General features: G+C 39.9%; 1 protein-coding gene and 1 long non-coding RNA gene across 9 annotated transcripts in view; one reads left to right on the plus strand and one right to left on the minus strand.

The window, feature by feature from the left end:
* The window catches only part of LOC122863114, a 38,681-nt gene extending 30,803 nt beyond the window's left edge, over positions 1-7,878 (plus strand). Inside the window, exons 2-3 of the long non-coding RNA XR_006374913.1 lie at positions 5,618-5,848; positions 6,899-7,878. This is a non-coding gene — a long non-coding RNA (uncharacterized LOC122863114). The remainder of the gene's footprint in view (positions 1-5,617; positions 5,849-6,898) is intronic.
* Positions 393-22,997, minus strand: part of col12a1b (collagen, type XII, alpha 1b) — a 150,708-nt gene continuing 128,103 nt past the window's right edge. For 7 of the 8 annotated variants that reach the window (XM_044169244.1, XM_044169246.1, XM_044169245.1 and 4 more), the window contains 14 exons: positions 22,118-22,195; positions 17,700-17,786; positions 15,704-15,757; positions 15,238-15,333; positions 13,453-13,506; positions 11,118-11,171; positions 10,962-11,015; positions 10,471-10,542; positions 10,334-10,369; positions 9,569-9,635; positions 9,237-9,422; positions 7,891-7,959; positions 5,651-5,821; positions 393-1,324 (listed from right to left, as the gene is read on the minus strand). In XM_044169244.1, the coding sequence (XP_044025179.1) occupies positions 1,203-1,324; positions 5,651-5,821; positions 7,891-7,959; positions 9,237-9,422; positions 9,569-9,635; positions 10,334-10,369; positions 10,471-10,542; positions 10,962-11,015; positions 11,118-11,171; positions 13,453-13,506; positions 15,238-15,333; positions 15,704-15,757; positions 17,700-17,786; positions 22,118-22,195 (1,200 nt within the window). In that variant the 3' untranslated portion in view covers positions 393-1,202. Of the gene's footprint in view, positions 4,037-5,650; positions 5,822-7,890; positions 7,960-9,236; positions 9,423-9,568; positions 9,636-10,333; positions 10,370-10,470; positions 10,543-10,961; positions 11,016-11,117; positions 11,172-13,452; positions 13,507-15,237; positions 15,334-15,703; positions 15,758-17,699; positions 17,787-22,117; positions 22,196-22,997 lie in introns of all 8 variants that reach the window. The other variant, XM_044169248.1, reaches the window with a different exon arrangement.

Here is a 22,997-nt window from a genome sequence, read left to right on the forward strand (position 1 = left end):
CCCCCAATGCCAGTCCAATTAGTCCAAGTGCCCGTCTAGTCCGCCCAGGTTACCCCTTTAATCAAGCATAATGCCCATCCAGTCAGCCTAAGTGCCCAAATGCCCTTCCTTTTAGCGCAATTGCTCCCCAATGTGGTTCAAGTTCTGCTGTATTTGATCAAAGTGCTCTTTTATTTGACTCAAGTCACTTCTGGTTTTTCTATGTGCTGCTCAGGTCAGTCCACTAGTTTACCCGGGTGCCCCTTGAATCAATCACAATGCCTATCTAGTCAGTCCACTCTGGTGTGACCTTCAGGCAAAATGAACCCTTACCCTGTAGTAGTCGGTAATGGAGGTGCACCTCCTGTGCTCTTACCCCTGCCCCTCACAGAGTCACAAAAACCACACAGGTGTAAATTTTCAGTAGTTTTATTGAAAAATGCCTCTTCTGTTTTCAGAAATAAATAAGAAAATAAGGCTGTGGAATTCACAATCTGCAGTTCAAACATGAAGCAGCAATACCATTTCCATAGTCTTGCATGCAGGTTTCGACTGCATTCGATACGGAGAAAATGACAAGAATGACAACAACTATATTCTGGTTAAAACAAAATGAAATGTAACAAAAAACATGTACTAAATATACACCACAGACATGCAATTCCACGTTTGTTAAAATTAGCTGTGACGGAATAAAGGAAAACTGATAAATATTAAGTCTAGAGATACAAAATGAAAGCTGTGTTTAACTGCCATAATGAAACTGAACCTCCTTAGAAGACAACACTGAATGAGAAGGATTATATTTAACATACTGGATGAACTGTGACAGATCTGATGCCCCGACACTGTGAACAAACATTTTCTTTCTTTTTCTTTAGCTTTGTTACAATGAGTGCACTGTTCAACACTGCTAGTTAATACAAACTTGATGCAAATATGTTACAAGCAAAAGACACAAGTGGAAAAAGAAAGCTCACAGGTTTTTTTTCATGGATTCGTAACTTTTTTTTTTTTAATCAGTCGCCCCCAAACTCCCTCCCTCCGTCCACACCTGTCACAAAAATGAATATTCACATACGTTTTAAGGCATTTAAAAAAGGTATTTTCCAATAAAGTCGAGGTGTCAAACCCCGTTTTTTTTTTTTGTGTATAATGTGCATAAATCCAACAAACACAGGTTGAACAAAGGGGGGGAAAAAAGAAAAAGAACATGGCTTGTCTTATGATGTTGGCCTATTGGATGCCTTTCTTGATAGTGATCTCTTTCGACGCTGGTTTTGTGACAGCTCATCCTCCTCGGGGACTGGGATTACTGGGGTGTCGGGTTCAGGTGGGTATTGGCCTGCTCGGAGATAGCGTTTGGGCTAATTGAGCATAAGTTGACAAATTCTCTGTTTGTCTCAGCATGCACAAAAAGAACGAGTTAAAATGTAGTTTTTCTATCTGACTGCTAGCTAAAGCACTGATACAGATGGTTAGTAAAAAGCAGGGGCGTGTCCACAGGATTTTTGGGGATGTTTTGTCTTGTGTGATACAGCAGGTGTTACAGTACAACTTATTCCCATTTTTCGCTCGCTAGTTTCTGCTAAAACAGAAAGAAGCTGTTTGTGGACTGGAGCTACCGAAGGACTGAGAAACTAACAACATTAGCTTGGCTAAGTTATCTTGTTTCAAAAATCATGCACTCAATTAGTGGAGGTTCATTAATTTATCTCTCTTTATCTGAGGCAATTAGTCGAATGACAGAAAATTAATCAGCAACAATTTTGATAATTACTTTTAAGACATTTTTTAACCGTCTCTGGTTTCAGCTTCTCAATTGTATGTAAGGATTTGCTGCTATTTTTTCTTTTTACATTTTATAGACCAAACGATTAATCTATAAATTGTAAAAATAATCTGTAGGTTAAATAATTAAATCATTAGTTGTAGCCCTAGTTCAGACGTAGTGTGGGAGTTAAGGTAAATCCGTTTGCACAATACATGTTAGAAGATGTGAATTTTAAGTTGTTACTAAGTCATTCGAGGAAAATTTTCTTTGATAGAGGCCACACAGAGCTCATTATCCTAGATAGACAATATCTCTTTACATATGGTTTGTTGGAGGACCATAGTTAAAATAAGCCTTTTTTATTTTGTGTCTGACAATTTCCGGTCAGCAGAACACCTAGACGTGTTAAGCTCTGACGTGAACGTATTTCTCCTCACTCTTTTTTTTTTTTTAATATCAATGCTTTCCATTTTTATCAGGCGCTGACTGTCCTGGTTAAAATGATAAACGTCACTAAGATTGACACTGAAGATTATATCAGTTGTAGTGAATTAACCTTAACTCTGTAGTAATGAAACTATTGGCTGTTGCCTGGTTAATGTTCTCTCTGCAAGCTGCTGTCTGTACTCCACAGATGGTAGAGCTTAAATTCATTCTCTGATAAGTTGATAAACTTTAATACATAACGGTTATGAATTAGGACCTCCAACATTTCTAAACAGTAGATTGTAAAAAAAAAATATATATATTTTAATGTGTGACACTTAATATTTCATGTATCATGATGCTGACACTCAAAACTGAATTGTAGTTATTTATGACTGAAATCTAATTAGATTTTTAACAAGGGATTCGAGAGGATTGATAGTGGTACAGCCTCTTCACCTTAGTATAAATGAATCATAAAATCATGTGATATGAGGCACGTGTTGTCATGTTAGTTAGCATACATTACTTTCTCCTTTTTAATTAAACAGTCTACTCCTCTTACTTCCTGTCACTAGTTAGTCTCGTCTCTCTAATTTTATCTGAATGCTGCACAGGATCAAAAGTCGGTTAGCTTAGTTTGGTTGTAGCGCAAGTAACAACAGCAAAATGGAAAATTGTAGAAAGTTTGTGAAATTAACTGGATGCAGCAGGTTAATGATAACTTACAAGTTATACAGTACAGATCAGTAATAATTATAAGGATACTGTTTTTGAGTTAATGATGCTAAAAGAAAAATCTAAAAAACTTGCGGGAGTGCACTTTGGTTACTTAGCTGTTGTGAAGTCAATGGGCTGTCAGATTTAGTGGGTGGTCGCCCAAGGCTCCCTTGAACACGCCCCTGGTAAACATTTCAGTGCTTTTATCTTTTCGTTGATGTTAGAATTATCAATGCTGTCATTTCTCCACAACTCACTGATTTACAAAACAACAAAACATTTCTACATAAAAAAACAATTTTTTCCACCACCAGCCTGGAGACACTTCTTTGCGGTTGCATTGTTAGTATTTTGTAACATACAGATACAGTATAGCTGGTTTGGAGAGTAAAGTGAAATAAAAACAGGAAAAGCTACATTATTTGTTTTTGTACATGAAGTGGCAAATCTAAACCTCTGGGGGTCACATGTGCAAGAGTGATTCAGTCTGGCCCTGAGCAGTTTAAAACAGCTACAAACACATGGGCAGGAAAATAAAAATTTTTAAAAAAGAGGCGTTTTTGTTGGCATTCAGCAAGCAGCAGGTTGTTGTTTGCAAGGCACAAGCTTTAAAACTACAGATGTTAAAAACTAAATTTAGTGGACTTGATTCAAACATAATTTACAAGGCACAAATTAGTTTATTTACATGTCACCTCGAGAGAAATACTGTTAACAGTTGTTGCTGCTGTTGCTGGTGATGCTGTGGTTGTTGTACTTGTTTCTCGCTTACAAATCCACCTTTGTTAGTATTTGTTTGGGCTGTTTGTTGTTTGGTGCATGCTCCTCCACTGAACACAACGTTTCTTTGTTTGGTCTTTGGCTTCAAGATGCAAACAGGCCACTAAACAGGTCGGTGCCATCACCGCTGTGCTGGTGGGGTTTTGTTCTACTGGCTGTGAGTCGTTGTTAGTTTCCCTCTTTGTTGTTGTGTTGTTTTTCAGCAAAGTTTGTTAATGGTTTCCTTTGGCGGTTATCCTTTTTAAAACAGCTCTAGAGCGTATGAGCAAGTGTTTCAGTTACAGGACTTTGAGTTTTGTTTTTTCAGGAAGTCAGTGAAAGCAGCACAGGCGGCATAGAAAGTCTACTATGGTGAACCTGAAACAGGCCAAAGAGGATAGAAGGTGTCAGTTTGGTCAAAGCAGAAGACAGCGAATAAACAACTTCTTACTCGAATGATTAGTGACTAAGTTTCAAGACTGTAGATTCCACACATGCATTAATCCTCATTAAAAAGCACTCCAACATTTTGGGAAACCCTTGTTTGCTGTCTTGAGGCCCCTATACACTGTGGTTCATCTGGTACAAACCAGAATCACAATCTGAATACGACATTAAATGACCAACACCGAGATTGTAGGTGCCCATAGATGTATATACACAGATACCACACCTGTACATGATAAGCATACATTCTTTTAAATAATAAACATTAGAGCGACGCAGATGGATGACATGTCTTTGCTTTGTTTTCTATTTACATCGTAGTGCTACAATCGACTAGACTTTCATCTCAGTCTGAGATAATTGTTTTCCTACAGTGTATAACGGCCTTTAACCAGAGTCACATGAAAGAATGGATACCAGTCACATCTAATTGCGTCCACGATGTAGGTTACAAAGAATAGCCTAGCTTAGCACAGAGACTTGAAGCAGACTGATGTTGTATCTTGTTTTTTTTTTTGTTGAAATTCTCAATATTGGTACTAATGCCTGAGTTTTGGTATTGATACCTTACTTTGAGAAAAATAAACATGTCTACAAACCCCTTTTTGAAATATCCTAAAGAAACAAAAGTTCTCAAGTGTTAATAGTTGTCTCAACTAGGGATGGGACGAAATGATTTTATCGCAGATCGGGATAAAAAGCACTCAAGTTGATTGTGGTGGATTTCCATTATCAGGATAATCGCGAATATCCTCACATGAGTGACTTGAAAAGCCCAATGCCAGATGGACTTTCTATAATTTACCCCTGACTTAAGAAATGTACTGATGAAATTGTTGTCTGTACCATTTGACATCATGGTAGAGAAGTAAAAAATACAGGAATTATCATGTAAGAAAGAATACACTCACATTGTTGCTATTTTTTAATTTATTTATGCAGGGGGACCTTATGATTACCTTATTTAAGATTGTTTTTCACTAAAAATGTTTGATTCCAGTATGTTTTAGTGCCATTTTAAGAGTGACATGAAATTTTCATATCGTCCCAACATAAGCAGCCGTTCAAGAACTTTACATATATAAAATACAGTCTGAATTGGCCAAATAATAATTTAAATCAGGAACAATCTTATCAAGACAACAGATTTTGTTTTTGATTCTACGGACACATTTTATCTGATAGAAAACGGGACTGGTTACTAGCTTATTCGTTATCAAGACAGCTTTGAAGTTGTTGGAAAGTCTACTTTTTTCTCTTGATGGAGCTAGGCTAGCAGTTTCCAGTCTTTGTGCTAAGCTAGGCTAAACATATCCTGGACCTACTTTCTCTGTATTATCTCATTTGACTCTGAGGGAGACAGAAAATAAGTTTCTCTCTCAAAATGTCGGAGTGTTCCTTTACAGCTTTCTGTTTGAAGAGTTTCATCCCAAATTGAAAAACCCACCAGCTGATTATTAGCAACGTTTAGCAGTTACAGGACGTTATTTTCTACTTATTTCATAACACCAGGCTAAGGCATCCCGTGCAGTTCCTGATACGTACCTCCGTATCCTTGCCCGTTGTAAGGAATACCGACACACTGAGAAGAGTCACAGTATCCAGGAGGTCCAGGAGGCCCGCGGACTCCGGCGTATCCTGGACGTCCGGGGGGACCACGAGGTCCGGCAGAGCCTGAAGGGCCTGGAGGTCCTGTCCTGCTCTCTCCTGGTGGACCTGGTGGAAAAATACAGACTCATTTAGGTCAGTAACACATCACAAGGACGAACCAGAGGAGATAAATCCGAGACTGGTCGGTGATGACGGGTTTTTGCTTCAGTAGCATTTTATCAAATCTGTTTAGGTTTAGCCTTAAAAATTTTCAATAAAAGAAGTTATAAATAATTTGATATTTAAGAAACATTTGTCAGAAAGATTGCATATTCTTAGCTGAATAAGGAGATTAAAAAATACATTACTTAGACTATAAACTTAACACATCTGGGCATTTTACTAGAGCTGAAAAGATTAAGTCAACAATTGTCACCAGTAATCTGCTACTATTGTGATGATTGTTTAAAGTATTTTTCAATCAAAAATGCCGAACATTCCCCAAGTTTCAGCTTCTCGACTGTGAGGTTTTGCTGCTTTTCTTTGACTTAATAAACTGAAAATATTTGGATTTTAATACCTAATGTTTAGTCTTTTGTGTTGACATTTCTTAAGGTTTGTGAAGTTTGCGTTTAAAAAAAAAAGTTGAAACTCAAACTGATTCTCCTCAGTGTGGTTGCTTGTTTTTTTTTTTTTATCATTCCAACTATTTTTGATTAATTATGAGAGAATTCAAGTTTTATTATATTCTTGTAAAACTGCCCAAAGTAAAAACCCCAGGCGGTGTTTCGTGATCTCTACCAAACCACATAATTATGGCTCAGTGTCATCGTGCTCAAACTCCAGCTGGAAACATAATACTTCTTTTTTTTTTTTTTTTTAAACCATTGCAACTGCTGCTGACAGTCTTGGGCACAACATTTGGAACATGGAAATAAAAGAAACTAAACTATGAGAGGGGGAAAAAAGGGAAAGGCAGGATCTGCTGATCCTTTTTCCCCCCTCTGCGTTATGTCTAGACATGGACAAAGCCGGCTTGGAAAGTTTCCCTGATGGTCTGTCTCCTCCTTGCCGTCCTCAGCATGTGTTGTGAATGAACCTCTTCCTCCTTTTCCAACACCGTACCCCTCTGCTCCCACAGTTTCCACAACTTGACCTTGTTTGCTTCAGGAAACTTTTCTTTCCCCTTCTTCTGTCTGACAGACTGGACTGCCCCAGCGTTGTAAGGCTGTAGTCGGGGTGCTGGATTACAGCGGGACTGGATTGGATGTGTGATTAGGAGCTGCTCTAAGGCTCCGGGCAGGATGACGACATGATTTTGTGGTTGTCGTTTGAGCTGATTTTTGCAGGACGAGCTGCAGCTTCAGAGTTTAGTAGTGAAGTGACATCCTAAGTGTGTTAGTCTGAGGATGCTGATTCTTAAGTTCTAATATTGCAGGATTTGAACCTTTTTAAAAAGGTACGACACAAAAATGATGTGGGTGCTAATTTTACAGGTTTGAGTTCCCTGAATTATTCGCCAGCAGTGAACAAACATGTAGCTCACATCTCTGGGCCAATAATCAATGTTTGATATTAGTGGGCTAAACTTTCTATATTAAATATTGCTAACCATTTCCTCTGTTTTAAACTACAACTATGTTATGACTAGAGCTGAAACAATTAATTAAGCCATTAGTCGATAAACAAAACTGTCATTTAAAATTGAATATCATTCATACGTCTGACAGCTTTAGTTACTTTTCAGATTAAAGTTGTACATATAAAATGATATATTGTTAAGGGTTGAATTTACCAGTAATGTATATAAAAGTATCATAGTTAAAATGAGCTCCACCTTGACCAGCTACAACATTATTAGTAATGTTATAGTAATAATAATTGGGTACTTTTACGTGTAACAGAACGTTAAGTAAAAGATCTTCTTCCACCACAGTTTTTTTTTTTTTTTTGTCACAGACATCTTTTCACATTTACTAGACTAAACAATTATCACCAGATTAATCATTAGTTGCAGGTTGTAGTGTTTGGTACAGGTTGTTAATAGGATCTGATGTAGATGAAGTTTCACCCAGTTGCTTGTTCACCCATATTTAAACTTTATATTATCCTTTTTTCCTGAGTGAAATCAAACATTACATCAGCTTTTGCACCAGGCGGTGTGACCTGAGCAGGGTATCAGGTTAGAGACTTACCAGCGGGCCCTCTCGGTCCTTTCTGTCCGACTCCTGACACTCCTCGGTCGCCTTTCTCTCCTGCTGGACCTGAAGGAAACACAGGATCAGATTCTCTCTGGTAAAGAGCTGAAGGGTCACAATATTCCTGTAGTTAATGATTAGTAATGAGGGTTAAGCTCTGATGTAAAACACAATACTTGATGGACAGAATTAAAACAAACAAATAGTGTTGGTAGTGTTTATACAAGCCAGTCCTACTTTTTCTCTGTGATCAAAGTTTGTCAGTTTAATACATTCTTAGACAAAGAACAGGACCTTTTCCTTACTATATGAGTCAGCAATTACTGTAATCAAAGTTCAACTTTTAAAACCAGTTTGAGCTGCTCAGTATCAAACCACATGGCGAAGACGAACAGAAAAAGCTTAAAATTAAACGCTACTAAGTTTAATAATCAGCTGTCTGTACAAAGAGTTTTCTTCTTGTTTGATAAAAGATTAGTGTATTAAGACAGTGACATGTTTTCCATTGTTTTGGTTGTGTACTCGAGCACAATGGATTTCAAATGTGGCCGCGACTAATAGGTTAAAGTTCTTTCTGCTTTAATTTGAGGACATTTACATCCACATCAGACAACCGTTAGCCTTTTTTATACGTGGGCAGGATGTTTTGGGTAAATTGAAATAAACATAGTAATGATATTTAATATTTGCTTCACTGTTTGGTCCCGAAACTGGGGGACTCTGACTCTCACACAGTTTTATACAAACACTGTTCACTTATCAGGGATGTAAACACCCTCAAATTAAAGCCGAAAGCACTTTAACCTCATAGTCATTGTTTCATGTCTCATTTGGTGTTGATATTTTTCTCCAGCATGTTTACTGCAGCTGGCAAGAATCACTTATTCCTGTTGTCATCCTGTAAACACAGTGATGGTTTTCTAGTGGGATGATATAAAGTAAGAGTGGAGGAAAACGACTACACCATCATACTGTTGCATAAGAGTTCTTACTTCTAATAAGCCTCCTCCTCTAGTATGATAAACTTCATGTGAAGTCTTAACTGTGTTATGTGCAGCTTTGCCGTCTGTCTGGTGCAATGTTTTCTGAGATATGTGATATGAAGAGACAAAGGAAACTCAGACTTTACAGCAGATCTCTAACAATGAGTAGAAAGGAGGCAGCATATTACTCAGATTGCTTCACAAGGTTTACTGATGAAGCCAAGCCTTGTTAGCATCTTGTGATGGTTTTGTGCTGTTTAAATAGTCACTGTGCTCCCACTTCAGGAATCATTCCAGTTCATTTCTTTAACTCGTCATGATTTTAACTGTTGAAGTACAATGTCCTCGACAGTGTCGTACCTCTCTCTCCCTGCTGGCCGGGTGAACCTGGACTTCCGGGGAAACCGTTCCTTCCTGCGGCGCCCGGCTCTCCGCGGGGTCCCTCCCTGCCGGGAGATCCGGGAGGCCCTGGAGGGCCCGGGTTATTGCTGCGGTACATGCCGTTGGGGATCTGGTTCAGTAAAGTGTTGACGCGGGTCATTTGTGCTGCAACAGCAGAGGAGAAAAGGGAACATAACAGTAAGTGGCAGAGTTACTGTATCATGAGAGACAAGAGCCTGTTTGGAGTCTGGCTGCTTTATGCTGCCAGAAACATTTCACATGGAGTTCAAGGGAAAAAATGCTCGACTTACCGTTTACTAGCTGCTCGCAAACTTGTCTGGCAATGGATCGCATCATGTTCTGAGGAGCAAAGTCGCCCTGGGTACAAAGAGGAAGGATGTTATAGCAAATTTCTTTAACAAAATATTACTGTTAAGGTTAATGGCTCAAAAGAAAAGCTTCTAACTCGGACTCAGTTTCCTTCCCTTTGATTACTTCCAGTCTTATAGTATATTTTATCTTCTTGTGCACAGTTGTGCTCTTTCAGAAGCTCTGAGGTTCCCTTTTATCAAACATTTCCCCGTGATGAAGTCGAAAGACTGAAAACTTGGTTTTTTTGATTAAATACCTGCACGCAGATTCTTCCTTTCTTATGATTTGATGTTTTTGGCTTTCTTGCACTTTAGCATTGAGTTGTGAGATCAGTGATCCTCTTAAAACAAGTACACCAAGACAATGCTGTTCCAACAAGTCATTTAGCTTAAAAAAATATATATATATACTGTTTTCTTAAATTAGGTTAAAACAATCTGCCACATCTGGCTTGTTTCAAGATATTAAAACTTATTTAATACATACTGAAACAGGAACAACTGAAATTTTCTTGCCACGTTGACAAACAATACCTTGTCTTGTTTTGTGAAAAAAGTAAACGCTTGAAAGGTATTTATATCCCCGAATGACTTGGTTTTCTTGTAGTGCAGCATCTTCAAATAAAGTTCTCACTTTGGATTAAAACTTGTCATATGAAGTTTTTGAGCTTCCAAGATGTTTAAAAGAATTTCAGATTTACTCACTCTCTCTCCTTTGTCTCCCTTTGGACCGACAGAACCCTAAAACAGGAAATCAAAGCCGTTCAGTTGTCAGAAAACCATTTAAACTCAGACAGTGCTGGCTGGTCGTACAAAGCCGCCATGACAGCGAGGACACTTACAGGAGAGCCATTGTCTCCGGGGTTTCCTGGTTTTCCTGCAGCACCTGGTATTCCAGGAGATCCTGGAGGTCCCTGCAAGGAAACAGAAAAGAGTACCACTGGGTTAGAAGACCAAGCCAGAGAGCAACAGTTTGGATATATTATCACATTAGCCAATAAAAAAACAAAACTGGAAATATTCCCCAAACTAATCACAAAAAAGGATAAAGTAATGTCAAAGCCCTTCATAGATCCTGACAATCATCTGTCTTGATAAAATCGAGAATCCTATTTGTGATCAGAAAATTGGAGTTCAGTCAACACCATCAGCTTGTTAAATCTCGTGGATGTTTTCTCCTCTGAAAACTGTTTGTCCTCGAGTAAGGCACTTAAATGCCTAATTGCTTCAGCTGGGTGTACGTGCCTTGCTGACTGGCCAACAGTGCAGGCAGCAGCTCCCAGGTGTACATGCGTCAAAGCTTGAACTCCCAACAAACCATTAAAACGCTTACCATGGGCCCTGCGGGGCCTCTGGGTCCAGCCGGTCCTTCCTTCCCTTGAGGGCCCTGGAAATACGAGATCAAGACTGAAAAACTGGACCGATAGTGTTCATGTTTAAAGAATTCAGAGAGCATGGTTGCCATTAAAACCAGCCTGTCTGTGCTCACCCTCACTCCAGCTGATCCGATCGGGCCGGCAGCACCAGAAGGACCAGGTGAACCCTGCAAACACACAAGAAAACAACTCAAAGCCCATTTTACCTTCTTAACTAAAAAGGTCACCTTTGCTTTGACCGACCAGTCAAACCGGTTTGTTTCAGCGCCGGAATTTCTGCCTGTCGAACAGTAAAACGCCTTTTTTTGCGCTCATTTGCTCAGAAACCCTGCTCGCTATTTTTATTACCAATCCTCTCTGGTCTTTGATGCCTTTGCATAAGATTTACAGGGAACATAATATATTCCAGATCTGTTTTATTGGCCTTTATAAACCAGGACCTGCGTGGTCTGCAAGTCATTAAATGCATGTTGCTATAGCATCTGCTTCAGCATGGTCACCTGCAGCCTGCCCACTCCATCAACACCATCCACGTGGAGATACACTCTGAGTAAAGAGCTGATTAATCAGTCTTACTCATGACTCCAGTGTGCAGCTCCGCACTGAGTCTGCATGGAGGGAGGAGCTGTGATGAAGGCCACACAGAGCTCACAGGTTTGATCCCTGTTAACATCCTTGAAGAAAACACTCTGGATGAGCAGAGTGGTAAAATGGTTCCAGTCTGTTAACTGAGTTCTTGGAGAAACCTTTTTATTTCCTGGTTAAGGTGAGAATTAAAAGAAGAGGTTGTAACATTATGAAGCCTGGCCTTCTGCTACTGACTAACAAAGACGTAGCCAGTCATACCTCGGATGTGTTAGCATTCATTGGAATGAATGGGCAGCCATGTTTGACTGTCTAAAAGTCTATTACCACATAACTAATAGGCACGATTATGTTGTTTTTGTTTCCACCTGCATGAAGACATCAATTAAACCAAAGTAACACTGTTAAACATATTTTCACCCAACAGAAGGATTTACGTTGTCATGCCTTGATCTGCACAGTAAAAGTAGAAATGGAAATACCCAAATAAAGTACAGTACTTTTTCGAAAAAGGGTAGTCATTTTTTCTCTATATTTCAGGTGAGGCTGAGAACCTCCACTATATCTGGGGCAAACATATTTGACTAAGCTCTGTTTTGGCATCGATGGCTCGCTAACCTGCACTCTGAACATCTGTGATCTTTGACTGCGCCCACTGACGAGACTCTGCTGCAGTTCTGCTTCTAACAAGTCTTGGAGCAATTAAAACTCCAACCTGCTGCATGTAAAACGGCTAAAAGCAAGAGAACTGATCTCTCCTACGTCTGCATTAAAGGGGGGATTCTTTTAAAATCCACTAAAGCAAAACCCCGGAGGTTCAAGCTTAAAGAAGTAAAACAAATAGCACTCCACAGGTCAGAGGAGGGCACGGGGGCCACTTAGTATTTGCCTGTGACTGCGACCATAAACAGATTTAATGGAGCGCATCTCCACAGAGGATCACTGGGCTTGAAGTGACAGAAAACCCTGAAGGAAGAAACAGAAGAGGTTTATATTCGGCCCCTCCAGCATTTAGGGATTGTTTACCCTCTTAAGAGCTCAACTTCAATCTAATCTTAAAATCTGACCTGACTGTTGTCTTAAACTGTGCTGGAGGAGACCAGTCCGGCCTAATCACTGTCACCTTTGTAAACTTGCCCTTCACAAAATTATTAGTTTTCTTAATTTTTCATTATAAATGACACTTTCATCATTTAGTGTTCTATGAATGTCTTTGTATTTTTTGTAAAAAGGTACAACACATGTAACTTCCCTGAATGATGCTGCAGTGGTAGGAGAGAAAAGCTTTGAAGTAAATGGAGGAAACTTTGACTTCCATGTCTTACCACCCCATAAAACTTACATATGAGGGGCCTCATTCCTGGAAGAAATCAAAACAGCACCTGATATCCGTCACTCAATATTCAAACACAGACATTTTAATCCTGTTCAGAGGTCTTCGGATGACTCAAAGCTTCAACAGTGACCCGTGATGTTCTTTACTTTCAGGCCAACTGTGGCTTTATGAGCTTAGGTGTCATTTTTTTCTTCCAAACCCTGGAATCCCAGGTTGGACCGCAGCTCCTCGTATATTCCCAGATAAAACAATTTAAGAGGATGTAGCCGCTGACCGCACGCCAACACTTAACCAGCGCTGTTAATCAAGCTGACTTGTTCTTGGCTCATTCTCTGCAGAAATTTAATTTAAAAGTAATATTCGTAAACCTGCTGCTGAGAGCCGTACTCCCTCTCTTCTCTCTGAATCCTCCCCAGCTGGAAAACTGTCCATGTCAGGCCAGATGCCAGACTAGTAGTCAAACTGTGAATTATCCCAGTTTCCTGTTTAAAATCCCAAAAACCTTTTTTAGCCAGAGCTGCACTTACTTTCTGTCCAGGTAAGCCAGAATCACCGGGGTCTCCCTTTGGTCCAGGGCGGCCCTAAAGGCAGAAAACAACATGAATGAACACCGTGAAGAGATCAGTCACATGACATTTAGAAGAAACACGCTCTGCCAGTGGTGTCCAATCATCCAACAAACAGAAACTGGGATGAAACTGATACTTCACAAATGGTGGAAAAAGATCTTTGGTAAGTAAAAGGAGCAACACCAACATGTAAAACTTTCAAGCCTCCTCTCTGCATGTTTGCTTGTCACATTATGTCCATTGGCTTTTTCACACTACTGGTCTTGGTGGTTTTAATTATGTCTCCTGTTATCATCTCCTTATTTCCAGCTGACATTAACATGTGATCTGCATCTTTTTATTTTAAACCTAAGTTTAATTTTTCCACTTCCACTATGTTTTATTTTACTATTTCTATCTTATTGTATTTTATTCAATTGTGGTGTGGATTTGTTAATGTTTTCATTTGTAACATTGTTTTGAAAAGGTGCTGTATAAATAAAGTTATTTATTATTATTTGCATATGGGAAAATGCATGTTAAAGCAGGTGTAAAAGCATTCAGAAGACATCAGATTGGATCAGACCTTTCAGTGCTGGAAGACTTGCTAACTACTGCTAGCACTCATAGCTTTTGCCGAGCTTGTTTACGATAGCAGGAAGAGGCGGAGTTAAGTGATCTTTCCAGTTGCTGAGCGAGATTTGTTTCTTTGGAGTCAAACTGTATAGACTGTATTTACACCTGCCTTCTTCCTTATCCAGATCCCATGTTAATGGCAGGTGTAAATGGGGTCTAAATGACATCTGTACCGTTTGGCCTCATTCTTTCAGAGAAGAATCTGAAAGATCAACTAACTCTGCCTCTTGAGCTGCTCGTCAAAAGCAATATGGACTCTGGGGAGATCCAAATAAGCCCTTCCTCTGCAAAGGGAAAATAAGTAGTTGTACAGCAACATCGCTTGCCTACGCCTGTCATGTGACCCTCTCCTCGCATGACACAGCGGCCCCTCCAGAGCATCCTGCATCACTTCCCTCCACCTGAGACGCACCCCGTTTGTTTACAAGTCTGACAACTCCGCCTGCCTAATCTGCATATTGAGATCCAATCACAACGCAGGCAGAGTGGAGATAACGAGAGCACGTGTTAATACCAGGTAAAAATGCAAAGGGTCTGTTATCAGATGTCATTATCCAGATACAGCTCACGTGTTAAGACCAGGTTAAAATGGGGTCTTTGTTGTCATGCCAACCTTAAACTTGTCAGGCTATGAATGTGCATATGTATGTAATATAAACTGTAATGCTTTTGGTTGCAAATTCTTATTTATTCCTAATCTCGTCCCATAAATCTTGTGTAATCTCTACCCCCACTCCCGAACCGACAGATCCTGTTTTATATGTAAAATCTCAATCTGCAAAGTAGCTATAGCTGTTACATACATGTAGTGGAGTAAAGAGTAGAAAATAATGGAAATGCAGATACTTAAGGACAGTACTTTAGCAAATGCACTCAGTAACCTTTCTGGAGATGATTTATTATCATCCAGTGATACTGAGGTCTCAGGTCTCTCTGGTATCACTTCATCCCCTCAGACATGAAGGAATGTGAATCTCAGCCACAGGTACTCCCCATCTTGTAAATTCCCTTTATAATAAATCGCCAAATAATCCCCGCTCCGGTGAGGCACCCTGGGATTTATGTTTAGTTGCTGAAAAGGCATCGCCGGAGTGTGTGTGTTCCTGTCAGGTGTGTTTATAGACTTACAGCCTCTCCTGGAATCGACTGCCCGCTGGGTCCTTGAGGGCCGGGCAGACCCATGGGCCCAGGTGGTCCTTTTTCTCCACGTGGGCCGATTGGTCCCTGTTAAGTAAAGACAGAAGGTCAGAAAAGAAATATTTAAACAGGGAGGAATTTGTTGCTGATATCTCATCCCAGTTCAAGTATACTTCTGTTGCAATCTGTGGAAAAGACCAACAGGAGATGAGGAATGCTGCTCGGATCGAACCAAACCTCCCCTTCGTATCAGGGAGAAAAAGCAAAAACACGCTTTCATTAAGTGGAATCAGATGTTCTTACCCTCTTCAAAGCTTTCGTACTTTAAACAATCTTGTTTTCATCGAGGGCTGATAGCTGAAGAGTCTGATCCAGCTCAGACAAAACTGTCTTGGACTTTTTTTCTTAAGCGTTAATTAAAAAAGGTGAAGTTTTAAAGATGACAAAAGGTACTCACAGCAGAACCGGCCTCTCCTCTTTCACCTCGGGGACCTTTGCTGCCGGGGGCACCCTGAGGAGGAGGAACATTTGTCATGTTAACACAACAAAGACCAAAGGTGCATCTGTCAACTTTGACAAATATCAGGGGCTTTAAGATGGAAGGGAAATCCACCTTAAAGCCCCTGAAAACCTGGTTTCAAGTCTTCAGTATAACCTTAGATGTTCCTGATAAGTAAGTAGTCAAGTCACAAAAATATCTTTAGGTGTTATTTATTTGGAGTTTAACACTTCAAAACTTCAGTTAACCTTCATAAGGACTCATTAGACTGACAGTGACCAACCTTTGGCAGTAAATAGCGTGTCAGCGCGGGATCCCAGCCCTCACAGTAAGAAGCTGCTTGGGAAAATAGGTTTTCAGGGCCTTTAACAGCTCTATTCATCTTGTAGTCAGAAAGTATTGAGAGACGGACTGACATGTTGTTGGTTTTGGTATTTTCATCGGATTTGTTGACAATAAGAAACAGAACAGCACCAGTGTTATCCACTTATCCGTCCGTTAGTGCAGTCAGAGGGGAACTGTCAGACAGGTCGGCCTTCGTCATGCTGCACCACAGTTTACCTTCTCCCCCTCTTATAAGATTTTAAGAGGCATTGCAAAGAAGCTTGCCATGGTTAATGTTCTTCAGGACGCAATATTCTCCCTTGTACAACATACAGTAAATAAATAACCATAACTTTTACTAACGTAAAAGTAGTAATACCGCAGTTACCGCATGTTCTATTACAAATCCCGGGATGATAGAAAGTTAAATCCCCAAAATTTGAGATGACTGAACAATAAAAGCATGAAAATCCCCCAAAAAAGATCGGCTGAAGGATCACATGCTTCTCCACAGGTTCAGTAAAACGTGTCATTGACCAGAAACAAGTAAGCCATGTTTCTTATGTTGCATGTAAAATCGAAATCTACACAGTAACAAGTAACTCCAACCCTGTTTCTTAGAAATTACATTTATATACCACTAATTAACGTAAGAAGAACGTAATGTTTTTGTTATATCTGCTTGTGGCAACTAAAGCATGACTAATGTTTTCATGGTTCTGTTTAGGCGACTCAAAGCACTTGGTGAAGGTTCAGGAAATTATTAAATAACTGAAATAGTCAACGTTTTCAATATTTCATCAAAACCACGATCTTTCCTTAAAGGAAAACTCCACTGATTTTCCACCTCAGCTGTTTCCAGGTGTTGGGGAGTTCTACTGCATGTGTTTTAAAAGTCGTATAAAGCCTTTAGTGTCTCAGAGGGAGCTGTGTGAAGTCTGCTAAATGTCCTCAAGTGATGTCACTTGAGTCGGCGTCGGTCGGGGCTGAAGACTACAAGTTTGAAGATGAAACTAATCTGTTGGTGTGGAGTTAAAAAGAAGTGAGTTCAGCAGCTGCTCATCTCTGCTGCAGGCTACATTAGCCGCTTCTAGCATGACACATCTCTGAGTGTCAGCGGTTGAGTTGCATTGTGGGTAATGTAGGTGCCAGGTTTTGACAAGGAAGAATGTGTGGAATAATATCTCTGCTGCATCGATTCCTTTTTTTTGTTTTTTTAACCGTCAATCGTGAGCCCGACAGTGTTATAGGTGGAGTACTATTTTAACTAACTTGTTTTTGTTGCCTAAACCTAACAGTACATGGGACACATGACGTGAACCCCGGTGTTTGGTGTCCAAGTCCTGCACGGCCACCATCTACCCAACCAAACAGTATACGCACTTCTTGAGTTGGAAAAAACTTTGCCAGTGAACATAATCGAGGCAGCAGTCACGTTTCCTCCAAAACATATGTGGCAAAAACGATTTCGTGTATAGACATAATTTCTAGGAGACCGGGTTGAGCTGTTTAAATAATGGCGTTAAAGTACAAGATTTTCCTATAGAAAGTCTCTAAAATGGAAGTAAAACTGTACTTGACTTATGGTGACTTCCAGCTTCTGTAAATAATGGATTCAGGTGATTCTTACCACTGGTCCCTGAGGCCCTGGCAGCCCGGTGCCCTCCGAGGTACAGGTGCAGGAGTTGGGAAGAGACGGACACTTCAGCTCATCTCTCTGGTGGAGAAAGAAACACACAATTCAACAGTCAAAAACACAAAGACAGTCGCTGAGTGAAAGAACTGAATCACACGAGCCAAAGAAAACTGATTCCAAGTTTCAACTGATTTAACTTTGGATTGAGGGCTGGAGTGGAGTTAACATTTAACAGCGTCCATGTCGCTTCATTAGCAGCAGATGATTCATACAGTCACGGTTCAAAACAATAAGAGTCTCTGAAATAAACTGTGAATGAGCGTCCTGAAAAAGGTGTGTAGGACAAGAAAGAAATCTAAAGTGTTTCCTTCAAGAATCCTCCAAAAACGTTTTGAACTCGTGTAACACAGTCTGTCTCTGTTTGCCCAGTGTTGCTTTTCAGTGCAGAGGTAAACAGTTTAGACAACATTTCTGTAGGTTAAACTGTTGCAAAAGACAAACAGCAGAGCCAAGATGCCCTGAAGTGACGTTTTCTTGAGCGGCTGCACAGACAAAGAACGCCAGAACAAATCTGTGTGATGGCACCCTGAGTGATGTTCCAGTAAGAGGGGGGTACATTTTCTGGTTCAGAGATTTCAGCACGCCGATGAAATTAAGCTTTTGTGAAAGTAAAACCTCAAGAAAACAGTTCAGGAATCTAAAAACTCAGCCTCCTGGAGAGGAGGACTTCCAAGGACGCCCAAGCAGGAAGAGCCTTGAGGGGAGGCAGATACTGTGTCAAGTTAGACGGATAATATCTCGTCAGATATCCAGAACTGTTAACAGCAGCCTTTCAAACGAAGAACTACAAATGTCACTAAAATCATTTCCTGAGTGTGAAAGTTAATTATTTGCCTGATTTTGTGGCCTAAACCTATAAAAAAAAAAAAAAAAAGGCCCCTGCACTGTTTTTTCTCCCAGAAGAAAGTCATCACTCACACTGCGGTCCCAGATTACACACAGACACGCTGACGGCCAATTGAGAGCTTTGATAACCAAACACAGTCTTCTTCTGAACTTAGAGTGTCACATGTTTAGGACCAAATTCTCATCTGCTGCTACGACCGCCGTCGTCTATAAACCGACCAATCAGAATACGGCATGAAATGACGCAGAAAACACTGGCTTCTTCCCCAGACAGTGTGTTATTTTAAGAATCAGTTAACTGTGTAAGTCATTTATCAAGAAGAAACATTTACTGGTTCAAGTTTTCTTTGTGTGTGTTTCTTATCATTGTTATTGACATAGAAATGTGTTTTCTGGCTTCACACTGCACTCTGGGAAATCGTGATGGCATTTTCTCCCCATTTTAGACTGTTTATAGATTAACCAATCAATTAAATCAATAATGACAATAATTGTTTGTTGCAGCCAAACATTTATTGCACAATCTCACATCCCTCAAAACTGATATTGAACATCTGACACAGATTGCGTCTGAATGATCCTACAAATGTTACTTTTTTTGGTAAAGTCTAGTGATATTCAACTATTTCTTCTGTTCTATGGGGCAGTTAATAAGCATCACTTATTATATGGCTGGTAACATACTCCAAATAAAATCAAATTTGGCGTTTCGGTACCGGCAAAAATGCAAGTTGGGAACTAAATTGGAAAGAATTAATCAAGAATTAACCGAATTTAGCTTGTGGTAGTGTGTGTGTGTGTCCTTTGAACGAATTAGTAAATTCACAACTTCAATCTGGTGTGAAGTTCATTAAATGGACACACAGTCACAGTCAGTGTTCATCGGCAGTTCAGCTTTTGAGGCCACGTTCAGTTTCGTTTGGAGTAAACTTCCAGCTTTATACTTTGCTCAAAACAAACGAAGTGGTGTTTCTAGTAAATGTTGTCTTACTTTTTATAGAAAAATGAAAAAAGACTATTGATCATTTTGAAAATAGTCTAAACGTGCTTGCAGTAATTGAAGTGTAAACTAATTTCTTCACGATAACATGACGTCATTTAGCAAATTGAATAAAATTCAAGTTTTCAATTCTCCATTGGGAAAAACCCCCTCTGTTCTTTCTCCGGATCTCTTTTCTTGGCCCACATTTCGTCATACATGTTAACATGAATATTTTTGATCATCTACGTCTTGGGCTTTGTTCCATATTCTCCTTGTGAGCGGAAGTAACATTAGCTATCTAGAATTTTCAACTAACTAGAAGTTGCTTTCACATGGATGTGAAACTGTTGGGACGTATATTTCCACACTCATCTCGGATCATTTAATAATTGTCAGCTAAACGGGCGGATCAAGCAGCTGTCCCCGAGATAATAATGCACCAGAGCTGAATCCTTTTCAAAATCTTTTGGACGTCCAACTGCAGACGTGCTGCGCTCAGACAAAGCTTTATTTGTTACAGCGTCTCTGGAGATCTCTGCTGGGACTGAAGTGAGAAACCTTCACATTGAGAAAAGCCAGAGTCCGGCCATTTAACAGGCTGCGCTGTGCTGCATTTAAAAGTCTCATACTGTAGCTGCTGCTGATGCCCAAAATTTAACTGCTTGCAAACAAATGTTCCTCTTTTTAGCCTCGCAACGGTCTTGAGAAACACCAGGTTTTTGTTTTTTTTTAATAGGAGTTGATGTGTGAGGGATGAAGGGAGCTTTTCTACGATGATGTAAATATGTTGTTCATGTTTGTGTTTATTTATGTTCTTTACTGCCTACAAATGATCACCAAAGTCTATTCAGATTTTCTGTTTTCTTTCTATCCAAGCTGCAGTACATCAGCGCTCCACAAGACAGTTACAGCTGTAACTATCAGCAGGCTGCTGGGTTAAATTAACTATGTATGTGTTAATAAGCGCACCTGTTTGCTAACATTTACAGCTTGTGCTGCCCGAAAGTGGCCAAAAAAAGTTAGTTAATGCAGGTTTAATTACATCCCCATTTAAAGCAAATAAAGTGGACAGAATCTCCACACATCAGCTTAAACTGGTGCCTCAGACAGGACAGTGAGGCAGGATCTGTAGTGGCTTAAAGCTTTTTAATAAAGTGCAGCAACAAACATATTGGCGTAAAGCATGTTTCACTCTGATGGAGGACTGCTTTATGTTGACATGTTAGATGCTGCACCTTATTAAAAAAAGCTCTTAACTATAACTGTTTGCTCCAGATCCAAAAGTGTCAAAAACTGAAAGTGGACAGAAACAACATGTCCGTTAGACTCGTCCAATGCATCGGAAAACCGTGTGGCTCATAGCTACAGAAAGTACAGTGGGTCAAAAGACATTTACAGTTCAGGTAGTAAGTTTGTATCTTTGCCTTTATTTTCATATAAAATATATATATATTTGGATTAAACTGAACTTGTCTGATTGCTTGTTCACCTCGTGTTGCTGATCGTAGCATTGAAATTGAAAATTCGCAGTTCTGTATGGATCTAAGCTGCTTTCTCTGCATTCTGAAACTCACATTGTGTTTTGTATTATATCTCACGCCCTGTTGTCCTTTCATCAGCTGGCTCACACTCCTGCGTATCGAATATACCCGGTTTATTTTGCTCTTTGATTCGAGCCAGTTCTGATTTTGATTACGCTGCTCTGAGCTTTGATCTGCTGCTGAGTCTGAACAACGACTGTAAGAAAATCAAGGACACACTCTGACTGCTGAGAGCTGTTAGGACCTGCAGCTTGGTGTTACAGTACAAACACTCATCTGTTTTTTACTGTCAGGAGGTTATCATTTCTTCAAACTGCAACTAAATGTGTCATTAAAAAGTTTAGCATTGTCCCGGAAACCTGGTGGACAGTTTTCTATAAGACGATCAGTTAACATTCCCAGGATGCACCACAGAAACAAACTAACAGGAAAAAATACACTTACACACAAGCAGATGTTGAGTTTTAGAGATTATTGGGGCATCTTGTGGATTTAGAGCTTGCACTGGACACAGAAATAATCTCAGGTCTGTGAGTATAAAATAAAATCTGGCCTTGATTTTCCATTGAGCCTCACATATCAATATGACCTAACTATGGCCACAAGCAAAGCATCTAAACATTGTCCTTACTTCCTGTTTAAAAAACAAGACGTGTGTCTAATCAGGCCTTGAAAATCCACAAACTCTTTGCTTTATTTTGCCAATAATTTAGATTTTGTGTTTAGGGTTGAATTCAAAATGAAATCGGGGAAGAAAATCTTCAGTCTACAGGCCATAAACTCCAGCCATTTCAATATTCGCCTCACAACAGTTGATTATCTGGATACTAAAGTCGAAGCTGCAGCCAAAGATTTACCATCATTCAACTGTTGGCTGCAGGTTGAAGAGGTGAATGGAGATGCTGGAAGAGTATGTGCACATCAAGCATGTTAAGTTAAAAGGCCCTGTGTCCATGTTTTCATGGAGGTGGGGGTTCCCTTACCATAGACGGGAGGTCACAACATCTGTCCCTGCTGGTCCAGCCCAAGCTGCAGACAATATCAAACATCTGGAGCTGGAACTGTGGAGAGGAAACAAAAAAGAAAACATGGAAATGGTGTTGTGGTACATGTGTCTCTGATACGCCCTTCACAGCTCCCAGAAGACAAATAGAAGCACAGCTGAGTCCCATCAGCCCCGGGAAAGACAGGAAACGTCTCATACTGCAACCACGTTAACGTACAGTACAGTTCCACTGTTGAATGTGTTCGTTTTAATTAAGTTCAAGCCGTGATTCTGTTCGTGTGTCCCAGAATCCTAAAATCGCCTCCCAGCTAACTGCCGAAATGTCACAGCGAGCCGCGAAGGAGTTCCAGGGTGCCACAACTACATCTTGCGTTCAAGTGTTTCTTTAAAGTGAGTGTAACTTGAATGAATAAGTCACACTTTTTCCTCATACAAATGAAATGTTGAATTCAGGCCCAAGCAACTCTAACATGTATATTACTAGAAAACAGGTTTGGGGTTTTTTTATTATCAGTCTGTCTGATAAGATGAAACAGTTTTCTCCATCTGAGCTAAACTGCATAGTAACAGTTAAACACCGCGTCATTTTATCTAACTTAACTACTGTCTTGTCAGCATTCGAAACCTACAGCTCCCATGAGGCTTTGACAACAGGCCAGTGGCTAAAGGGAAATCCACACCGGCAACATCTTGTGAAGAATAGTTTCATTTGATAAAATGTCAACACTTGTAGAAATAGTTTTCTTTAATAAATTTTCTTTTTTTTTTGCTACAAACCGCATGTGTGTTCTTCCTTTTTGTCTGAAACGTGAACCAGTTCATGACGCATGATGATGTTTACATTATTAACTATATCC

This window comes from Siniperca chuatsi, linkage group LG16 (assembly GCF_020085105.1).
Source record: "Siniperca chuatsi isolate FFG_IHB_CAS linkage group LG16, ASM2008510v1, whole genome shotgun sequence".
Taxonomy (NCBI): Eukaryota; Metazoa; Chordata; class Actinopteri; order Centrarchiformes; family Sinipercidae; genus Siniperca; species Siniperca chuatsi.